Source organism: Aphis gossypii, chromosome X, assembly GCF_020184175.1.
Source record: "Aphis gossypii isolate Hap1 chromosome X, ASM2018417v2, whole genome shotgun sequence".
Lineage (NCBI taxonomy): Eukaryota > Metazoa > Arthropoda > Insecta > Hemiptera > Aphididae > Aphis > Aphis gossypii.
The window spans coordinates 21,415,130-21,436,542 of NC_065533.1; the positions used below are offsets into that span (position 1 = coordinate 21,415,130).

General features: G+C 26.1%; 3 protein-coding genes across 4 annotated transcripts; 1 reads left to right on the forward strand and 2 right to left on the reverse strand.

Annotated features, from left to right (window-relative positions):
* Positions 1-234: 234 nt before the first annotated feature.
* Positions 235-8,399, reverse strand: LOC114119682 (homeobox protein 12-like). 2 transcript variants are annotated; one of them, XM_027981332.2, is made up of 6 exons: positions 8,139-8,399; positions 4,723-5,021; positions 4,374-4,654; positions 4,237-4,318; positions 3,695-3,823; positions 235-3,630 (listed from the first exon to the last, which is right to left on the reverse strand). In XM_027981332.2, exons 2-6 carry the CDS (start codon positions 5,014-5,016, stop codon positions 3,118-3,120), a joined length of 1,299 nt encoding a protein of 432 aa, XP_027837133.1. In that variant the 5' UTR covers positions 5,017-5,021; positions 8,139-8,399; the 3' UTR covers positions 235-3,117. The 2 variants fall into 2 exon arrangements, with proteins under 2 accessions (XP_027837133.1, XP_027837134.1); XM_027981333.2 differs by lacking the exon at positions 8,139-8,399 and adding an exon at positions 6,815-8,081.
* A 263-nt stretch (positions 8,400-8,662) lies between these two features.
* LOC114119683 (protein YIF1B) lies at positions 8,663-12,091 on the forward strand. Its single transcript, XM_027981334.2, has 7 exons — positions 8,663-9,042; positions 9,112-9,399; positions 10,776-11,032; positions 11,153-11,265; positions 11,330-11,527; positions 11,655-11,748; positions 11,814-12,091. Exons 1-7 carry the CDS (start codon positions 9,015-9,017, stop codon positions 11,988-11,990), a joined length of 1,155 nt encoding a protein of 384 aa, XP_027837135.1. The 5' UTR covers positions 8,663-9,014; the 3' UTR covers positions 11,991-12,091.
* A 1,735-nt stretch (positions 12,092-13,826) lies between these two features.
* LOC114119695 (probable cleavage and polyadenylation specificity factor subunit 2) lies at positions 13,827-20,913 on the reverse strand. The gene is made up of 14 exons (XM_027981359.2): positions 20,356-20,913; positions 20,130-20,289; positions 19,939-20,044; positions 18,395-18,640; positions 18,145-18,332; positions 17,964-18,086; positions 16,746-16,846; positions 16,048-16,200; positions 15,798-15,971; positions 15,368-15,734; positions 15,165-15,303; positions 15,043-15,092; positions 14,824-14,964; positions 13,827-14,193 (listed from the first exon to the last, which is right to left on the reverse strand). The coding sequence occupies exons 1-14, from the start codon at positions 20,502-20,504 to the stop codon at positions 14,101-14,103; spliced, it is 2,190 nt and encodes a 729-aa protein (XP_027837160.2). The 5' UTR covers positions 20,505-20,913; the 3' UTR covers positions 13,827-14,100.
* Between the last annotated feature and the right edge of the window lie 500 nt (positions 20,914-21,413).

The following is a 21,413-nucleotide window of genomic DNA, read 5'->3' on the forward strand; positions in this document are numbered from 1 at the left end:
AAATAATGAACAAAAAAAAGATGAATTACTAGCTACTAACTAATAGGTTTTCATATCAAGATATTATTTTTTTATGTAATAACTTTGGAATTATATTTAACTATATTACAGCAGGCTAATTAAGTTTAATGTTAAAAGGATTATTTATTAAACTGATACTATAATTTATATGACAGAAAATCAAACAAATATACTTCTGGTTATGAATGTATCTTAAAAGAAAAATAATTGTACTTGGAATCAAAATCAATTCTTTTTATTAATAGTAAATATTATTTTACAAATTTAGTATATAATATTTTACAAATTATTAACAAAAATGAACAATTACAACTTACTATTAAAATAAATTTAATACAATTATTGATTAAAATAATTTGTTAAAACTATGACAAAGGTTCTTGCATGTTTATATGACTTTGAACTTGTCCTAAAACTATTACTCCTCTTGTACAGCCAGTTCAAAATTTGAACATTATTACTTAACATTAACTTATACATTTAAGACATAATAACTTACAAATAATAAACTAAAATTAATAACTCCTACAGATAATTTTTTTGGATTTTAATTTCTATTTTTTTTTTTTTTTTAGTTCTTTAAGAATTTTATTTTATGTTGTGCTATGCTAAATTAGTTAAATTCTAAAACAATTATTGATTAAATAAAAATTATTTAAACTATGACAAAGATTCTTGTACATTTATATACATTAGAACTTGTCCTAAAACTATTACGACCACTTGTGCATTGAATTCCATTTGGATTCCTTATTTAATATTAACTTAAATATTTAAGAAATAATAGCTTACAGATAATAAATTTAAATTAATAACTATTATAGATTATTTTTTTGGATTTTAATTTTTTAATTTTTTTGGAATTTTATTTTATTTTACATTTAATGTTAATACAATCATTCAATAACTGAAGATTATTAAGACTATGACATAGATTCTTGCATATTTAATGCCTCTGAACTTGTCCTTATAATATAATATGGTGGTTACGAGTAAGTTCAAGGTTTGAACATTGTTGCTTAATATTAACTTAAACATTTAGAACATAATAAGTAATAACTTACAGATAATATACTAAAATTCTAATTACTACTATTAATTATTTTTTTTGATTTTAATTTTTAAACTTTTTTTAGTATTTTTAGAATTTTATTACTTTATAAAATATATAATATAATAATATAATATATAATATTACTTTATTTTTATTAATTTTATTGATTAAACAAAAATTATTAAAACTATGACATAGATTCTTACATCACATGCATATATAATGACTCTGAATTTGTCCTAAAAATATTCACAAGGTTACGAGGTCCCTTTAAGATTTGAACATTATTACTTATCATAAAATTAAACATTTAAAACATATTAGCTTACAGCAAATAAATAAAATTAATAACTAGTATAGATTATTTTTTTGGATTTTAATTTTTTAATTTTTTTGGAATTTTATTTTATTTTACATTTAATGTTAATACAATCATTCAATAACTGAAGATTATTAAGACTATGACATAGATTCTTGCATATTTAATGCCTCTGAACTTGTCCTTATAATATAATATGGTGGTTACGAGTAAGTTCAAGGTTTGAACATAGTTGCTTAATATTAACTTAAACATTTAGAACATAATAAGTAATAACTTACAGATAATATACTAAAATTCTAATTACTACTATTAATTATTTTTTTGGATTTTAATTTTTTAATTTTTTTGAAATTTTATTTTATTTTACATTTAATGTTAATACAGTTATTGAATAACTAAAGATTATTAAAACTACGACAAAGATTCTTGCATAGTTAAATGACTGAATTTGTCCTAAAAATATTCAGAGGTTACGAGGTCCCTTTAAAATTTGAACATTATTACTTATCATAAAATTAAACATTTAAAACATATTAGCTTACAGCAAATAAATAAAATTAATAACTAGTAAAGATTATTTTTTTGGATTTTAATTTTTAAACTTTTTTTTAGTTTTTTTGGAATTTTATTTTATTTTACATTTAATGTTAATACAATCATTGAATAACTGAAGATTATTAAGACTATGACATAGATTCTTGCATATTTAATGCCTCTGAACTTGTCCTTTAAATATATGGTGTGGTTACGAGTAAGTTCAAGGTTTGAACATTGTTTCTTAATATTAACTTAAAACATTTAGGAAATAATAGCTTACAACTAATAATTAAAACTAATAACGACTATTAATTATTTTTTTTGGATTTTAATTTTTTAAATTATACTATTAGAATTTTATTATGTTACATTATGCCAATTTAGTTAAATTTTAATACGATTATTGATTTAACAAAAATAATTAAAACTACGACTAAATTATATGCTTCTGAACTTATTAAGTTATTACTAATATGAAAACTTTCAATCATAATCATGAATTTTTTTGTACTAATAATTATTAACTTCCCTATTTAGTAACATTTACAAATAATAAATATAAAACAATAACTCAGCTAACAGCTAAGAAATTGGTTTTATTTGGTAAATAATTTAGGTTGGGCTGATGAATATATGATAATTATTCATTAAAATAAAAACTAAGAAAAATGCATTCATATTTAGATGTCTCAAATCTAACGAAATTAGTATTCAATATTTTCTTAAGTACACATAAGAAATACCACAATAGCAGACAATAATAACATGTTTCAGTAGTAGAAAAAACCATAATGGATATTAGTGTTTTTGGACATTTTTGTTTTTAAAATATTTAATTTTCAACCATACCACCTAACTTAAATTTAATTAAAATTTTTTCAGTTATTGGTTATGATATAGATAAAGTAGTTAATTGAATATTAAGTGATTTTTTTTTATTCGTGAACTATTATCAAACTACTTTAAACATTAGTTTTTAATTGAACTAATAATTTTCAATTTTTCAATTTATGTACATTTAATGTTAATTTAAAGTATATAATTGAAATAAATAATATAGTCTCCTGAAGAAAGTCAATTAAAAAGTATTAATGAGAACACATAAAAGAATAATAAATTATAAATTATGAAATAGATCATCTTGTGAAACTGTTTACTAACTTTTAAATTGGTTGAAAAAACCTCAAGCTTTGTTTTGTGAATCCTCACTGCTAGTAGGAGTATCATTATGGATTGCAGCTAACATAGATTCTATGTCTAAGTCTCCTGTTTTGTTTTCCACATTTGAATTGTCTTCATCAACGTCTTTCTCAACACTGTCTGGAGCTTCTTGATCAGCTTCTTCTTCTTGTTCAGGCATAGCTGTATCTTCGTCATCATCATCTTCTTGTCCAGACTCAGATTTTTTAATCAATTTAGCTTCTTTAACAGTTTTATTATCTTGAGAGTTTTCAGTTTCTTCTTCTTCACCTGCATTTTCAGTTTCTTCTTCTTGTTCATTATCTCCAGATCCTTCAGTGGGGACATTGTCATTTAACATCATATCCGTATCTACAGTTCCTTGTTTATTACTTTCTTGATTATCATCTACATCCATAGGAGTCTCCCCTTGCTGATTATTTTCTTGTGTCTTAGATAGTTCTGTCTTGTTAGTTTTAGATGTAGTAACCGAACGAGAATCTTCAGCTTCTCTTTCCTAAAAATAAAATAAATTAGTTAAGTTGTGAGAAGATTTATTTATTGATTGATTATTTATTTACCCCATTTGAAGTTGATGCAGTTGGCTGATTATGATCTTTCTGAATGTGATCAAGACAATTCATTCGACTGTCAAATGATTTGGAACATACTTGGCATCTATAGAGTCGTTTCTTCTGTTGTGGTGGTGCCTACATTAAATTTAAATATTTAATATGTTTAAATTTATATTAACGAAAACATCAAATTGTTTTGCAAATTATTAACTAAAATCTTTCACTATAATAATAGTAAATGATATGAAAAAAATTATATTACAATTAAATAACAACATTGGTACTATATTTTTAAATAATGATCGAATGAAACAGAAAAAGATAATATATTTAGAGCGAAAGTTTGTTCACTAATTTTTATACTAAAACTAACACAATTCAATGCAACAAAATACAATTTGAATTATGTAATACACTAAATATAAGCAAATTAATGAAAGTTGTGAATGTAAAAAAAAGAAGTTTTAACAAAAAAATAAAATAAGAACTATAGAGCATTAATTTATCTCAGAATAAATTTATATTGTAAGAGTATAGTATTTTATTACCGGAGTTAATGCTTTGGCCGCTGATTGATTAAGAATAGGTTTTTCCGGTTCTTTTTTATTCATATGAGTGCGCATGTGGAATCTATAATAAAAGCATAAATAATATCTTTAAGATAATATAAAAATAATTAACATACCGAACATGTCCAAGCTCTTTTGATTGGAATGTACAAAAACCGCATTTGTATATTTTCATTTTATTAGAGCCATCTTGTGATGATTGTTGTTGATGATGTTGTGGTTGATGTTGGTGTTGCTGCGTTTGCTGTTGTGTTTTTAACATTTTTAATGGGGTTTGGACTGAAGTAACAGAAGCAGCAGAAGTCGAAGTGGGAGAAACTCCAACTGTCAGACCACTAGGTACTTTTCGTTGACCCTGTTCTAGTTGTTCATCTGCTTTTAAGTGTCCATTGACAATCTAAATAAAAAACAAAAAGTTATTTCATAACATAATATTTTGTAGCTTGTTTTTAAGTAGGTTCTTACCTCAACACCCTTAACAGCCTGATCAGGAGGCAATATTCCATATTTCTTCTGAATATATGACAACATTGCATTTTTAACAAGTTTCAGATCATTTTCCAACTTGTCCATATGAGTCAAAAGCGATGTGCATTTTTTGCACATGTGATCAGCAGGGGTTACTATAACCACAAATTCATCTCCGAGAAGCTCAACTATTTTTTCTGGGTATGGTATATTACTATGTGGTGTAATACTTGAACAGACTCGAGTCCGTTCACCGTACAATTTCGCATCACAAAGAAAACAAACACCCATTTTATCTAAAACAATAAATAATAATGGTATTTTACTCAATTCATAACTATAACTAACACAATATAAATAATACCATAAAACATAAATAAATAATATAAACTGTAATGTTTAATTTATAATAGATATATTTGCAATACAGTAGAGTCTCGCTAACCCGGACTCCAACCGCATTATTGAAAATCCGGATTAAACGGAATGACATTCTTTTCCTTACTAATAAATATTTTTCAAAAAACACCTATCTATTTTTACAAATTAAAAGTGTATTAATTTACAATTTTACATTACACATTATTAATGTTTTTAATCAAAACGATAATATCTTTATCATGGGTATTCTTGAATATATAAATTATACAATAAGAGTAAAAGTACGAAATATAAATTTTCTGAATTAGCGAGACTCTACTGTATTAAATTATAGAATAAAAATCTACCATCAAACTATCAGAGTAAAGACTAAAAATTAAACAAAATTATAAACCTAGTAAAAAACAACTAGTTAAATCTGAAGTTAGATATGTTGGTATAAGATAGGTTGTTACAAATAGAGAGTTAAAATTTGTGCCCAATAAATTGAAATCTAAGTATAATCAAAATATTAAAGATTTAGGCGGGAATACATTTTTGAAAACACTTTAGAACTTTAATAGTTCAAAGTATAATGGAAATTATTGACTATACAAATTTATAACAGATCCAAATTAACCATTTCAAGCAAAATTATATTCAATACTATTAATGTATAAAATATATTTTATAATATTGTCATTACTAATCAATAGACATAAATTTGCAAAAGTATTACAATACATTTTAAAGGTACTATGCAAAAAATAATATACAATTAAAGTGTTCATTTTATAATTACATATTAATTGCAGTAGAAGATAAAAAATAATTAAAAATACATTTAGCTTAATTAAGTATATAATTAATGCAAAACAAATAAATTTCTAATGAAATTACTTGATAAACCTATTAACAAGAAGTTAAACTACTTCTTTTTAAGTACAATAAATTTGTTATAAATAAAATGTACTACTAAAATGTAATACTTATGCAAATATCATGTAACACTTTTATTAGATTTTGAAAACAGTGTGATATTTAATTTTAAGTCAATAGGTATGCATAAAATTTATAGATATAAAAAAGAAAAAAGAAAATATACAGTTCCATAAAACGTGTGATTTACTTAACTGCTATTTTACATTTGTTGTATCCAACTTATAAAAAAAAATTAGAATTGGTACTTTTCGGTTATCCCAACTACCGGGCGTTTTCAGTCAATCGCGAATACTTAATCAAAAAACTATCATTAAAAAATTATTACCGATCGTTGTTAGCAAAATTATGGGCATCGTTTTTAACCCTATGACCAACCTAAGGTGGTGTTGCATAGCAAATCGAGGAATATTTACGTTTTGAATGATCGAGAGAGTGGCAACATTGGCCCCAATTATCTTTAATAGAATTAGAAATAAAATTCACTAGCAAAATGCAAGTATAGAGTGGGCCACAGCGTCGCTATAACCCATAATATGTAATAGTCGTGATAACGCACAAGTACCAAATTTTGATATTATTTATCCCTGTACCTATTTATTTTATGATAATTTTTTATATAAATATAAATGAATATTATATTTTATAATAATCAAATAATTAATGGACAGTGCCAGTCGATATATTTTGTCACTTAATATAATATGCTTATTATAACCAAGCATCATTAATAAATAAACATGAATGTATTAAACAATATAATTAATGAGAAGAAAAAAAGAATAATTACTTGTGGAGAATAAATGTAGACAAAAAATTTGACCGTTCTAAATAAGACAACAACACGACGGTAACCATTCAAAACAACTTCGTTACATCCAGATAAATTTTTTTTTTATTTTAAAACACGCATTCGAATTACACAAACAAGCGGATCGCTAGACAGCGGCTATTGCGAAATAAACGAATGAACGACGCTGTTCTGATTGCGGCCGCCGTTAAAAATTAAAATATTAACAAATAACGACACAACGAAGAAAACGATCGTCAACTAAACGCCGCCTCGCGCCTCCACAACAACCGACGCAAACGATAAAAAAAAAAAAAACACCGCAAGACAACAAATAAGGGGCTGGGCACACTACATCGGTACAACTGACGAACCGGAGTTTTGTACTTGGTAGACTGTACACCACATCGACGGCAGAATATGGCGTCCGGTCATTTCTGGTATACTTTTACTACGCAGTGCCGCCGGGACGTACTGTTGTATCGACCGACGGCGCTTGGCCGGTGAACGGTGTCACGTCTTCTACTCCTCTGGGCAGTTTGTACAACGAATTTATGAATGGACGATAAACCGGCGTCGCCGACAATATAGTGCGCGGGAATTTACCAATGATCTCGATGAGGCGCGGGCCGTTTACAATATATCTAAACAAAGGATTACGAGTCCAAAACGATGAATAATTTATTCAAAAAGCATTTTTTATCGACGGCGAAAAGAACGAATATTGAAAAACAATAGGGAAATAATATAGCTGCGACATTCGATTAGGCCATCTGTTGTCAACGCTAATGATAAACGATTACAAAAAATGGCGTCCTCAAATCGGTGAATACGACTCACGCGATATTTTTTTAGCAATACCTTTGAACTTAATAACAAACGACACAAACGCTAAATTTGTTAGGAACATTTCAAGCAATAAATACTGATAGAAACACGACGGATGTGTTGAATTTATTTACAATAATTATAATGACGACGGAAAAGGGTCGAGTATAACATGATAATAGTCCGACCGGGCCGGTCTGTTGTTTACGACGTGGATAATTGATTAAATGGCGTCCTTAAATTCCTCCAGAGTAAAACTTTAACAAATATGATTTACCCGAGAACACATCGCCTTTTTAACTATGCTTGCTTAGTCGATACAAATCATCGCTTCCTTTTCACTACAACTTATAATCGAAACGAAACAATGCGATTCCGAACGGCTCCACACTACGTTAATATTCGAGAATCGAGAACACAAAATAACAACCACGGCTGAGAAATCGTTCAAATAAATGTCCGGTGATTAGAATTATTAAAATAAATTAATGCTTACCTTTGGTTCGACGGCGCGCCCGTCGTACGAACCAAAAAACGAATTCTCTGTCGAAAAAACCAGCCGTCCACTCAGCAGTCAACAATAAACATCCACTGAAAATGCGGGTTAAGTGAGAAGTGACATCGGAAAAGTGTGAACAGTAAACACAAAATGACAATTAATGGCAATGACTATCGGCCCGTGCGAGCGTGAGTGCGTGACTCGTACAGTCGTGTGAGTGAGCCACTGTGCCGAAACGTCCAGTCGAAGCGATTGGGCGAATGAGAACACGCGAATAGGTGATCAAGCCGACAACCGATCGAAATGACTAGTGCTTGGTCACCAAGTATATGTGAGGAACGAATAACGTACGGAAGTACGATACGTCAATTATTAGTGAGACGCCCGTTGGTAATGCCGTGCCGCCGATAATATGACATAGTGGTAAGTGCGGCACCACGATATACCAGTACCCCGGTTCATAGCCCTACGAGACGACGATTGATTGCTTATTATCAGTTTGTTTATCGTTTGGTTTACGCGGCACCTACGCCGCCGAGTCTGTAACGTGTGTCGTGTATGCAGCAGCAGCTGCTGACAGCGAATAGCGATTACTGCGACTGCGATAGTGTGGTAGTGCGACAGAATACAGTATAGTATTCTACCATATTATCACTTAATCTCGAACCGAACCAAAATATAATACATGATCATATCTTTGTTAGTCATTTTCCTTGCTCTTCTCAGATTATTTGTATTGTTTTTATTTATACCGTATATATGTTGAATATTATTTAAATTTTAAATAATATTCACAACCTCATGCACGTCGTATCGTATCCTCTGCTATTTTATAAATTAACTCATTATTGCCAGTTTTGATTAAATAGTGTAATGAGTTATAACGACCATACATTCAACAGTGAGTTAATTATTTATTGGTATGCAATACTACATCAAGCTGTTTTAAATACATTTTTATTTTAATTAGCTATGCAAAGTAACAGCAGCAACAAACGTCTAACACGACGACCTATGGAAACACCTGGTTTAGATGTGAACAGTATACCTCCACAACAAGTGCAGTACAACTATGCCCAACCAACAATGTACTCACCACCACAAGAACCTCAAACGATACCGTCTCAACAACAATTCTATTATAACGACTTTACATCAATTCCATCGCAACCACAACATGGGTATGGAAATAGTGATTTTGGATACATGGGATCGGCGCCAACAGATAACATAAATCACCGGCAACATTATACGCCAAGTAATTAGTAACTATTATTTATGATTTATATTGATTAAAATATAGCTACCTATACACAATATTTGCAACAAAAAATATATGTATAATGCATATACTATACTATTTAGGTAAAATATAAATTATGACTTATGAGTAATTGTAAGTAATAGTATTATCTCATATAAATGATATTTACCTGCCTATTTAATTTTAAAATGTTGTATTGATACCATTGATCATTTATTTACATTTTATAGATATTTTAAATTTAATTTTTGTTTAACATTAGAATTTATAATTATGCACCTATCAAGCTTATTTCTGCTTGTAACAATTTCTAACATTGAACTAAAAAAAATAAAGAATTTTTGTTTAAATGAAATTGTAACTCCAGAGAATGATGATGATATTTTTAAACAATATTAACTTAACAAAGTATTAAATGTTAAATTAATATTCCAAAGCCATATTTTTCAAGAATAGTTTAAATTAAGAAAATACTGCAAATACTGAATAAGTTAATATAATAAATGTTAAATAGTAGTTGTGTGAAATTTTCTAGTTTACTTTATAAAAATAAACTAGGAAAAACTGTATTCACTACTGGAGGAAACCTCCCTCGAAAAAATTCTAGTTGCGCCACTGATATCAAGTATAATATATTTTATTATATAACTGAATTCAATCACTAATTATTTATTATAATATGATGTCATAAAAAAAGTATGGAATGTATAAAACTTATGCTATCTTTTCTCTATTTATTATATTCATATTCAAATTATAACAATGTTATATTATTGTTCCGAATGTAGCTATATTAGCTTAATTTAAATGACTACTAATTGTGGCCACGACAAAATCTATATATCACTTTGTTAATGAATTATATTAGAGTTATTTAGTGCACATACATTACAATAATAATCCAAGTTATCTTACATGTTCATTACTAGGTCTTTAATGTTAACAACTTTAAAAAAAAAAAACAAATTATTAGGCTTCCTTTATTTAAATTTGAAAATATTTATATAACTGTTTTTATCATCTTGTAATAAATTATATCTATGCAAATATTATATTATCATACTTATAAATAAAACCTAAAACTTGTTTTATTCACTTAAGTATGAAAAATTGCTATTTTTCATTTCACAGTTTATAGTTTGTAAGGATCTTTAACATTCATGCTTTTTTGGGATTAAATTATTTTTATTGATTGATTATTATTTTTTTTGGTGTACTTTAATATATTTTATTGTTAATATTATATTAGTTATTCTAAAAACAAAACAATTTTCAAACAAATTATATGTAACCACATGATTTCTCTTACTTATTATTACCTATATTATGTTTTCAATTAAATACTTTAATAATTCTATTTATAATTTTAGGCCCTGGTCCAAACCCTCAACAAACTCAGCCAATGATGTTTAACCCTGCAAATAATTTAGTTGATGCATTTGGAAGTAATCCTCTCTTAGCAGGAGCTACTGTGCGATATGGACAGAAAATTTTAGGACAAGTTGTTGATGAAAATGTTGGCAAATATACAAGCGGAATAAGTTCAGAAATAAAACGTTATTTTGCCGTGGACACACGTTATGTGATTACCAAACTTGGTTTATTATTATTTCCATTTGCTCATACAGTAAGTTAATAAAACAATATGTTATTTATTTCAAATCAAATATATTTTAAAAATTATAATTCAAAATAAAATTAGCCATTGGTTTTAAATGTAATAAAGTGAATTTATTTTATTACTTAGGATTGGTCAATTATGTTGGAATCAACAGGACAAACTGATGATCGTCGACGAGCAAGACCAAAAACAGATGTCAATGCACCAGATTTGTATATTCCTACTGTTGCTTTTGTAACGTAAGCCTAACATAACTGTTTCATTAAATGTTTTATCAAAATAAAATTATTGATTATTTTACAGATATTTACTGTTTTTGGGTCTTATACTTGGTAAACACGGACAATTTAGCCCAGAACTTTTAAGTGTACAGGCTTCTCGTGTTCTCGCTTGGGAAGTAATAGTGGTCTTAGTAGAAATATTGGCACTATATGTTACAAATATACAAAGTTCACTACGTGCTCTTGACCTAACAGCTTATTCAGGATACAAATATTTTGGGTATTTAATTGTTAAAAAAGTTTATACCTTTTTATATTTCACTATTTTTGTGAAAACCATATTTATTATAATTTCTATTTAATATGTTTTAATTTAAATAATATCATTAATATTTCATTATTTACAGAATTATAAGCTGTATTCCAATTGGATTACTTTTAGGCGAAACTGCATTTTATCTTGCCTTACTATATATTGGAATTGCATTTATATACTTTTTGGTAATATATTTTTAATTGACTCTAAAAATAAACTATTAATATAAAATGTAAATTTTAATCTCTAGTTATTTTCAATGAGATGGCAGTTGAATTCAATTGCGACAGTTGCTAATGTTGGACAACCAGTAGTAATGGTTGAGTATAAGCGTAAAAGAACATTATACTTTCTAATTTTAGCCGTGGCCATTCAACCAATAACTGCATGGTACCTAATATCATATTTAACATTTACTATGAAATGAACATAATTGGAAAACTTTTAAAGGAAATAATTTTATCCATGAAGCAATTCAATTTATGTTATTAAAAACTGTATAAATAATATACATATTTTTGTTTTATATGTTTTAATCGTCTTTGTTATTATGATACCTTTAAGGACTATATTTGTAACATTGTATCACATAACATGTTCTAAAATATGTATAGCCAGTTGATTTTTTTATATATTTAATAGTATAATCGATTTAATTTTGGGCTTCTTAAATAAGAAAAGTAAACATACATATAAAATATATTGATAAATAAAAAAACCTACTAATTTATATTGTTAAAATTCATCTTAGCATCATACATTTTTGTAGAGCTAGATATGTAGGCAAATTATATATATATTTTACACGATAGCTTGTATTAAATTATTTGTAATTAATGTGAATTTAATTTAAATGGAGTTCTAATATACATTTGAATTTGAATTTTTTAAATTGCAATTGCTTATTTATTTATCATTTCATTAAATTTACTAGAAAATTAAAATAAGTAACTTACTCATACTTCTTTAAAATTTATATAACTGATAAATTGTGATAATTATTGAATAGTTTAAGTTAAATTATATATTTAAACATTATAAAAATTTGTTTTTTATTTTATTTTAATTTTTTTTTTTTTTGTCCCTTGTTATTATCTTTATTACTTAAATAGTCTTATCTTAAAAAATAATTATTTACAATTTTAAAATATTTTATGAAACAAAAGTATTTGAATAAAAAAAAAAGTTAATGTTATATTCTTCATTGAGATAATAATATTTTTTTGAGAATAAAAAAATGTAATATCAATATACTTTTATTTGTTTATAATTTTTATAATATAAATTGAACATATTTGGACTGTATAGATCATGATAATCAAAATGTCCATTTAATCTTGTTTCTAAAATTTAAAATTATATGAAAACTGAATTAGATTAATTTAATTATGAAATTGGTAATTATTGATGGCACATATAACAATCTTATTTGAAATAAATTCTGAAATAAATATTAAACATATTTTAGATAAAACAACTAATGTAAACGCGTAATATCTCAAATGTATAGAAAAAAATACTGATTTAAATTGTAGATCTTTTTTAAAATATTTACTTTGCAAACTTAGCTAAAAAATATAAAATTGAAAAAATGGAATGGTTATAATTTATAATATTTTAAGCTATTGATTATTTTAAATTAAAAACATATTTCTAAAAAACTATACATCAAGCAATGTATCAAAAACTATAGTATTTATGCTTGTTAATAAATAACATTTTATTCATAATTCACTTTTAAACTTCAATAAAATACACAAAAAATTTATGTAAAAGTAAATCAAAAATGTGATATTACATTACATATAAAAATTAAATTAAATTTTTTTATTCATATATATATTATTACGTTTTTATTTATTTGTACATGAAGTTGAATTTAAATAACATTTAAAAATAGTAAAGTCATAAGTGTACATGCACAATTTCATGAAACACTTATAAGCTATTATTTTTAGTGCATTTAAACAATCCTTGAATAACCCTTACCCAGTAGTTGAAATTTAGTCGCTTTACACAAGCCAACTTACTTTTTATATTTACATTTACTTATTTTACATGCATATAAAATAAAATATTAAAACGAGTTATGTTTCAATATTTTTTCTAGAGCAATCATTAGATAATTCTTTATTGTGTAAAAAAATATTTTATCAGAATAATTCATTGTAGTACAAATCATAAACAAGGCAAAAAATTAAATATAATACATTGTTTAAAGTGATATATTTAATCTTAAATTGTATTTTATGAAACAATGAAGTACGATTATTGTGTTTAATGTTTATTTATATTTATAACTTTATAAGCAATACAAAAAGTATATCAGTCTAAAACAAAATCCATTTATGTATAAAAATAAACACACCATTTAAAAATGTTTTACATAGATATTCATAAAAATAATTGTATAATAATTTTCAGTATTATTATATAGGAATATATAATATTAAGTTATACAATAATATATTTATTATAGTTTTTTTTTTAATAAATAATTATATTCATAATAGCATTAATTGTAATTGATAGTTATGTTAAATGATAATAAACTGGCTGTATAATATACTACGTATGTAATAGTATTGACGACTAATAATTCCTTCCATCAAAACTTTTCCAGAAGCATTCTAAAAAGGAACAAAAATATTAAGTTAATTACACATCAACCGATCTATCAAAAAAAAAAAAAAAATTACAAAATATTTAATCTTGAATAATATAAATATTAAATTAGAATATTTTAAAAGAATAAAAGAAATAACTACTTATATTATTTGCATTAAAACTCTATAGCATTAATAAGCTGATTTTCAAAAAATAAGTATTTTTAATGTTTTTTATCAATCATGCATGATGAGTTCTCTGCCTATTAATGTACTACTCAGTATACTTACATTTAACACAACTAATTTTGTGTTTTTAGATTTATTATTAAAATTCATTAATCTATCATGTCAGTTAAAAAAACAGAAAAAAAAGTTATATTTAAAAGTAAGAATAATTAATTGGTTTTACTTAGTATTGAAATAAAAGAGATAAAAAATATTATTCAAGGTAAAATCAAGCTTCATCTTCCCCTATTTTTTAAGTTAAAGTATTGCCATGAGTACATTTCATTTCTGATGAAAATTTGTTATATATGGTTATTGTTCAATATTTCTCAAATCAAAGAATAATAATATGTTTATTATAATTATTGTATTATTGTAAAATAAAAATAAAAAATTGAGATATATAATAATATACAATTTACTTACCCTACGAACACAAATAGTACGATTACAGCACCATAAAACACCTTTAGAAAGTTCACAAGGTATATTATTTTTGGATAAAATTTGTTTGAAATCAGACAATTTTAATCGATTAATAAACACAGACTTGCGAGGACGAATTTCCTACAAATAAAATGTTTGTATTACATTATTCTCCAATAATTTTTTTTAAAAGTATAAAGAATTGTTTATTGAGCTTACATGATCCGCTAAAGGTTCAAGAGTAAACATTTGATCATCTATCCTTGTTGCTATAAATAAACAGAAAATAATAGAAAAATGTCCTAATTTGAGTATTTAAATAATTAAAAACAAATATTTACCCTTTTCTGGTACAACATTGTCAACTTCCATATCATTTTTACGGTTAACTAATTTTAACTTAGCATTTAAGTAAGCTAAATCGCCATTTGGTCCTCTTTTTAAATTAATTGTGGAAAGAAGTGCATCTGTTAAACGTACCTAAAATCATAATTTTATTAAATTATATTAAAAATAAATACAATTTTCTAAAATAAGGATTTACTTGGTAAATATGAGATTCTGTTGTTACGTTCAAGCAGTGTCCAATTTTTGGTGTAAAAACTTTACCATCTATAAATACTTTAGCAAAGTTGTAAACAACCTTAGTACTGTAATGGTTTCCTCTTATTAATATTAAACGTCTTGGTTTTAATGCAAGTACAATTTGTTTTATTGACTCTCCATCTGAGCGACCTTCAAAATCAATATGTACAATTTTTGCTGCCACATAAATGTTCAGCTCATACTCTACACACTTGGATGGTATATCACATAAACCTGCTTCTTCTTCTTCTTCAACTATTTTATTTTGTTCATTTGCAGTTTGTTCTTCTTCTGCGGTTGCTTCAAATTTAATAAAATCTTCATGTCTAAAATTAAATATAAATATAAATAATCATTTTTTTTTATTTTTTTAAATACAAAAATTATACTTTATGATTTCGCCATATGGGTCAAATTTAAATTTTTCTTCGTAATAAGGAAACATAGGTGCCAATTCTTTTTTTGAAGATTTTTTGGAGATTGTTAAATCACCATCTACTAGTAAGTCATGCTTGCCTCTCATAGCCTCTTGTTCATCTTCAGAATCAGAACTTTCTGAATCACTAATAACATTTAAAATTGTTTTATATACTTTATGTAAGTAACAATATAAACTAATATAATACAAGCAAAATTTACACTTCACTAGTTTCCATTTTTTCTGCATCGTGTTGGATATTATATTCTTCCAACTCATTTTCATCTAATGGTACACGTTTCTTAATTATCAATTTAATATTTCTATCACCGCCTTCTTCAATTAAATCACGGGCTAGTGTACCTGGAGCAGTTCTATAATGTGATAGAATAAAAAAATTAAATTATTATTATAATTACATTAAAAAAGTAGGTAAGCGCATTTCGGTGGTGGATGTTTGTCTATCATCCTTTCGGTCCTCGGACAGGATAGTGTAATTTTATAGAAGGTATTCGATTTGAATGCAATATGATTGCATTTAATAAAAAACGATTCAGAGCGGACGAGGAGATCTTTTTTTTTAATTTTATTTGTTTCTGTGGTGATAAACAAAGCCGTAATTATTTTAATTACATAATCGTGAAGTTGTACATTTTTTCTCCTTTAACCGCTTTTATTGCAAGTATCATTTTGAAAATCGAAAAATAACCTGTCTAAAGTACCAACTCAAGAACATTACCTTTCAGAAAATATGCTACACTTGTACTTTTGAGCACGTTTAGAAGGAGAAAAAGTGTTTACAGAATAAAAAAGAAACAAACATCATTGTAAAACCAATACATTCCTCGCTCCACTCAGAATCTAAAAGTTAACACGATTATTTTTTAAACTTGTAATAAATAGTTTACTTTCAAAATACCTGTCTGCCAGAATAATACTGTTATTTGGATTTGAAGCCCACATAACAAAAACTTCTCTTGAAAATCCACTTTCGAGATCTCCATTGCTAGCTAATACAACCTTAATATTCAAGAATTAAATAACATTATTTTAATTTAATAAATATTGATTTCAAAAAAAATATTCTAAGAAAAACTCTAATACCCCAATTTTTAAATAAAATGATTCATTATTAATACAATACTTTTAATACTTAAGAATTTTAAATAAGGTAAGTCACTTTTTTGATACTATAAAAACAATTTATAAACTTGTATCAAGGTTACTATGATAAATTCAATAAATAAATTGTATGAAGTATTTCAAAATAATATGTAATGTACAAAAAAAAAAAAAAAAAAAATAAATGTTATATTTTAAATTATAGAAAATATGCAATGTTTATAATTAACAGATGAGTATTATAAAAACTAATTATACTGGTTAAGTATGCACAACCCTAAAGTCATGTCACATTATTTTTTATTATTAGGAAACCTAATGATGCTCAGTACTACTGCAAATGTCTAAATAATGTAACAAATATTATATGTTTAATATTTCTACTCATGCACATAGTAATTTCTTTGTATTCAGAGTTTTAAGTTAATAAAATTATTTTTTAGAAGTATTTAATACCTGTCTATTAAATACAATCAAAATAGCTATATTATAAACTTATATTTTTTTTTGTTAAATATACCATTCAACTATTGTATTATTTATGTAAGGGGGTGTCCACCCCCATTTGTTGTTTCCGTCTTACACATGTACGAAATAGTAAATTTTTGTTCACCAATTTCAATAGTATGCTTTTGATGTTAGAACGAATTTACCTATTATCAAACTCTTAGGTAAAAACATTATCTGTGTTCACTTATTAATTTTTTACGATATTTTAATTTATACTTAAGTATATTTTAAGCATTTTCATAAAATTTAATATTTTTTATACTCATAAATCATAACTCTCTTAAAAATTGAAATATCGTGAAAAACAACTAACAAGAGAACACAGATAATTCTCTTACCTAAAAGTTTGATAATAGGCCATTCACTCCAATACCAAAACTAAAGCACACTATTCAAACTGGTAAATAAAAATTTACTATGTCATACACATAAAGGACTGAGACAACATATGCTGGTCCTACGTCCTCTTAGTATATAGTGTAATGTAACATAAAATATAACATACTTTTGGTTCGGGGACTTTGTTAAAATCATGCATGTTATGACAAAGTTTTACATGCTTAAAAAAAAATGGATTATTCCTTGCGCCTTCGAAACTTTTCATTAACTTGTCACTCATCCATTCAATCTAAAAATTAATTTTATTAAAATCAGATTAAGATTTTAAAAAAAAAGTGTAATCTTACTTGAGATTTTGCGAATTCCACAGTATTGTAACTAACATTTGTTAAAAATACTAAAGAATATGCATCAAGGCCGGATTCTTTATTACGCCACAATTGGTCCAACATATGCATTAATTCTAAAACACGTCCAGCTGTATCAATTGCTAATAAAACATTACCTCTGACATGAAGTGTTGTTAATAAACAAGCTGAAAAAACAAACATGTTTTTAATATTATGTACTTTATAACAGGATAAGTATTGAACGAACTCATTAAAGCTTCATCACGGGATCTACGTCTAGGTTGAGCATAAGCAGCATTAAAACAATCCAATATTAATAATGACGGTCTTCCAAGTCTTTCCAAGTCACTGCCATTCAAATGTCTTTCTTTTTTGTGATTAAAATCTACAGCATAAACAATATCCTCTTCGCCGACCTTAGATATTCTCCAAATTGTACCACCAACCATATGGCCAGCCGGTAACGCTACTATTCTTAAACCAATTCCTTTACCTAAATTAAATTATAAAAAAAGTCATAATAGAGTAAAAGTAAGCAATAAGCATACATCATTAGGTAAATAAGCAACATTACAATGGATGTTTTAAATTTGAAAAAAAAAATAATAAATACAATGAAAAAAGATTCCGAGAAAAAAGTCTAATGTGTTTTTCCCAATATTGTTTTAAAAATAATTGAGAATTTACAATAATAATAACCCTACAAAAATATCAAGACTTGTATAGGAATTGATGAAGAGATTTTTTTTCAAATAAAAAAAAAATTTTCAAAGAGAGAAAGAATAAAATAAAAATGAATCATTGTAAAATCAATACATACATATTACTACTTAAAATTCAAAATCTAAAATACATAATTTATTTAACAGTTAAATACACAATTTACAAAAAATAAAGTATATTATACTATTTATTAAAATTTTATATTTTATAATATATAAATATTGAGTCTAATTATTTAATTTATGATAAAGATAGGTTATTAATCAAAATAAAGACTTGAATACAACATAATTGAGAATGTTGACAACTACTTATAAGCGGTACTTAAAATATAACAGAAATCTTCTAATATACTTATTGTAATTTATTTTCTTTGAATGTAATATGTTATATGATTTCTACATGAATATATAAATAAATATCATGATCAGAATCAAATTTAAGTAAAAATATATAAATAATAAAAATTTTCAAGTATAATATAGCCAAAAGGTAAAAATTTCAATATTTGTACCTATACAAAATATATTTAAATACTAGACCAGTAGTTCTTAACTTTTTGTAGATCACGAACCCCTGATGACAGACCCCCTTACTAATTTTTTTTTAATATCTTTTTTTACATCTTATGTTAACATAACCAAAATTATAATAAATATTTTATATTATAATTACATAAGTAAACATAACAAAACATATTAATTATACATTTATAATTATATCTTATCACGACATTTTATAAGGCTGCCGCGGACCCTGGACACGAGTATCGAGGACCCCCAGGGGGCCGTGAACCACAGGTTAAGAACCGCTGTACTAGGCTATATCTTAAAATGTATCATTAAAATAATCCATGTATTAAATATTTATTTTTATTATTTTTATTAAAATGTAAATTAACCTTAGTATGAAAAATCTTAGGTTTGGTGATTAGTAAATTGACCATTATTGATGTGATAACATATTGTACATTCTAAAGATTACCTGACCATTTTATACTTTATTTCTATCAACAGGCTATTTTATAATTGAATATTCCTATTCATGAGACAATTTATATGTACATACCTTTTAATGGAACAATTTGGTTATATTTTACTTGTATGACTTTATCAAAAGCAGCATCTACATCATCTAAGCTAAATAGATTAAAATCTTCAACATTGCATAAAGACTGTAAGACAAAAAAAATCATGATTATACTGAAATTTTCAATAAATGATAATAGTATTATAAGAAAGATCAATTTAAAACCTTACTTGATGTAAATCATACATAAACATTTGGCCCATTTGGTAAACAGGTATTGTAGCATAGACAGGGCAGTTTAAGCCACATTTTCCAACGAGGTACGGTAATATTCCAAGATGAAAACGGTCTGGGTGAGATAATAAAACCGCATCTATTTGATGAATGTACCTAAAAACAAACAATACATTATACATTTTTAAATCTTTTTTAAATTAATAAAACAGTTTAATCAACCTTTTTAATCTATTCACAACACCCATGCTAAAATTTTCATCCCAGCCACAGTCCAACAAGAATTTGAACTCATCAATTTGTAATAAATAACAGGGTGGCGATTCATCATGCGCACCCGACAAAGTATAAAACTTTATTATTGATGTCATTTTATCAAAGGCAGCAGGACTAGTAGAGCATTAACATCTAATTTTCAATGCTGTAGTTTAAAATGGCTACATCAAGCAACGAACGGCGACAACTGAGTGATGAATAGTGACCACTGACTTCGGTCATAGGTTTGTCAGTCTACTGTTAAGTTATTTAACACGGTAATAATCACAGAAATATAAAGCTAAGTGGTAATTATAGAATCAACTAAATCAAAAAAACGACAATTGAGTAAGCGAGCGGCATCGGTCTCGGCGTTCGGCATGCAATACAATTATCTCGACAATCTCGTATTGTTGTTGATACGGGATTTACACTCGTTATCAAAAACTCAAAGCAGGTATAAAACAGTATGTACGTATCTACAACTGTGGTACATGGTGTTGTCACGATCCACTAAGCCCGCGTTAAGTTGTTGACAGTTTGACACGTCACAGTGTAGTTTTAGGATTACCTATTTACCTATAATAAGAAATAATAATATAATAATATAAATATTATAAAAGATAGTATTTTAAAAAAAAATGTATTTTTTATTTATTAATATTATCAAAATATCAATACCATAAGGTATCTTTTTTCATGGGGGCAGAAATTATACGTTTATCGTTTTCGCTATACCTACCGGCTATCGCTAGAAATATCATATAAGCAACCACTACTTTTCGTTATTACGATTTGCCACGATAAATAATCATAAATAAATTATAAGATTTGGATTTCGACGGAGGCCATTTCTCACAGATATACAATTGCAATTTGTTTAATAAGAACTGCATATGTTTCAATGTAGGTAGCCTGGCACTGGGCTGGCAGGTTTATCCACTTTATTCATAAGTCCAAATATCGTAAGTGATAATTACCACAAAACACACACACACGCTTTTCGTAGTAACATATATAGATAG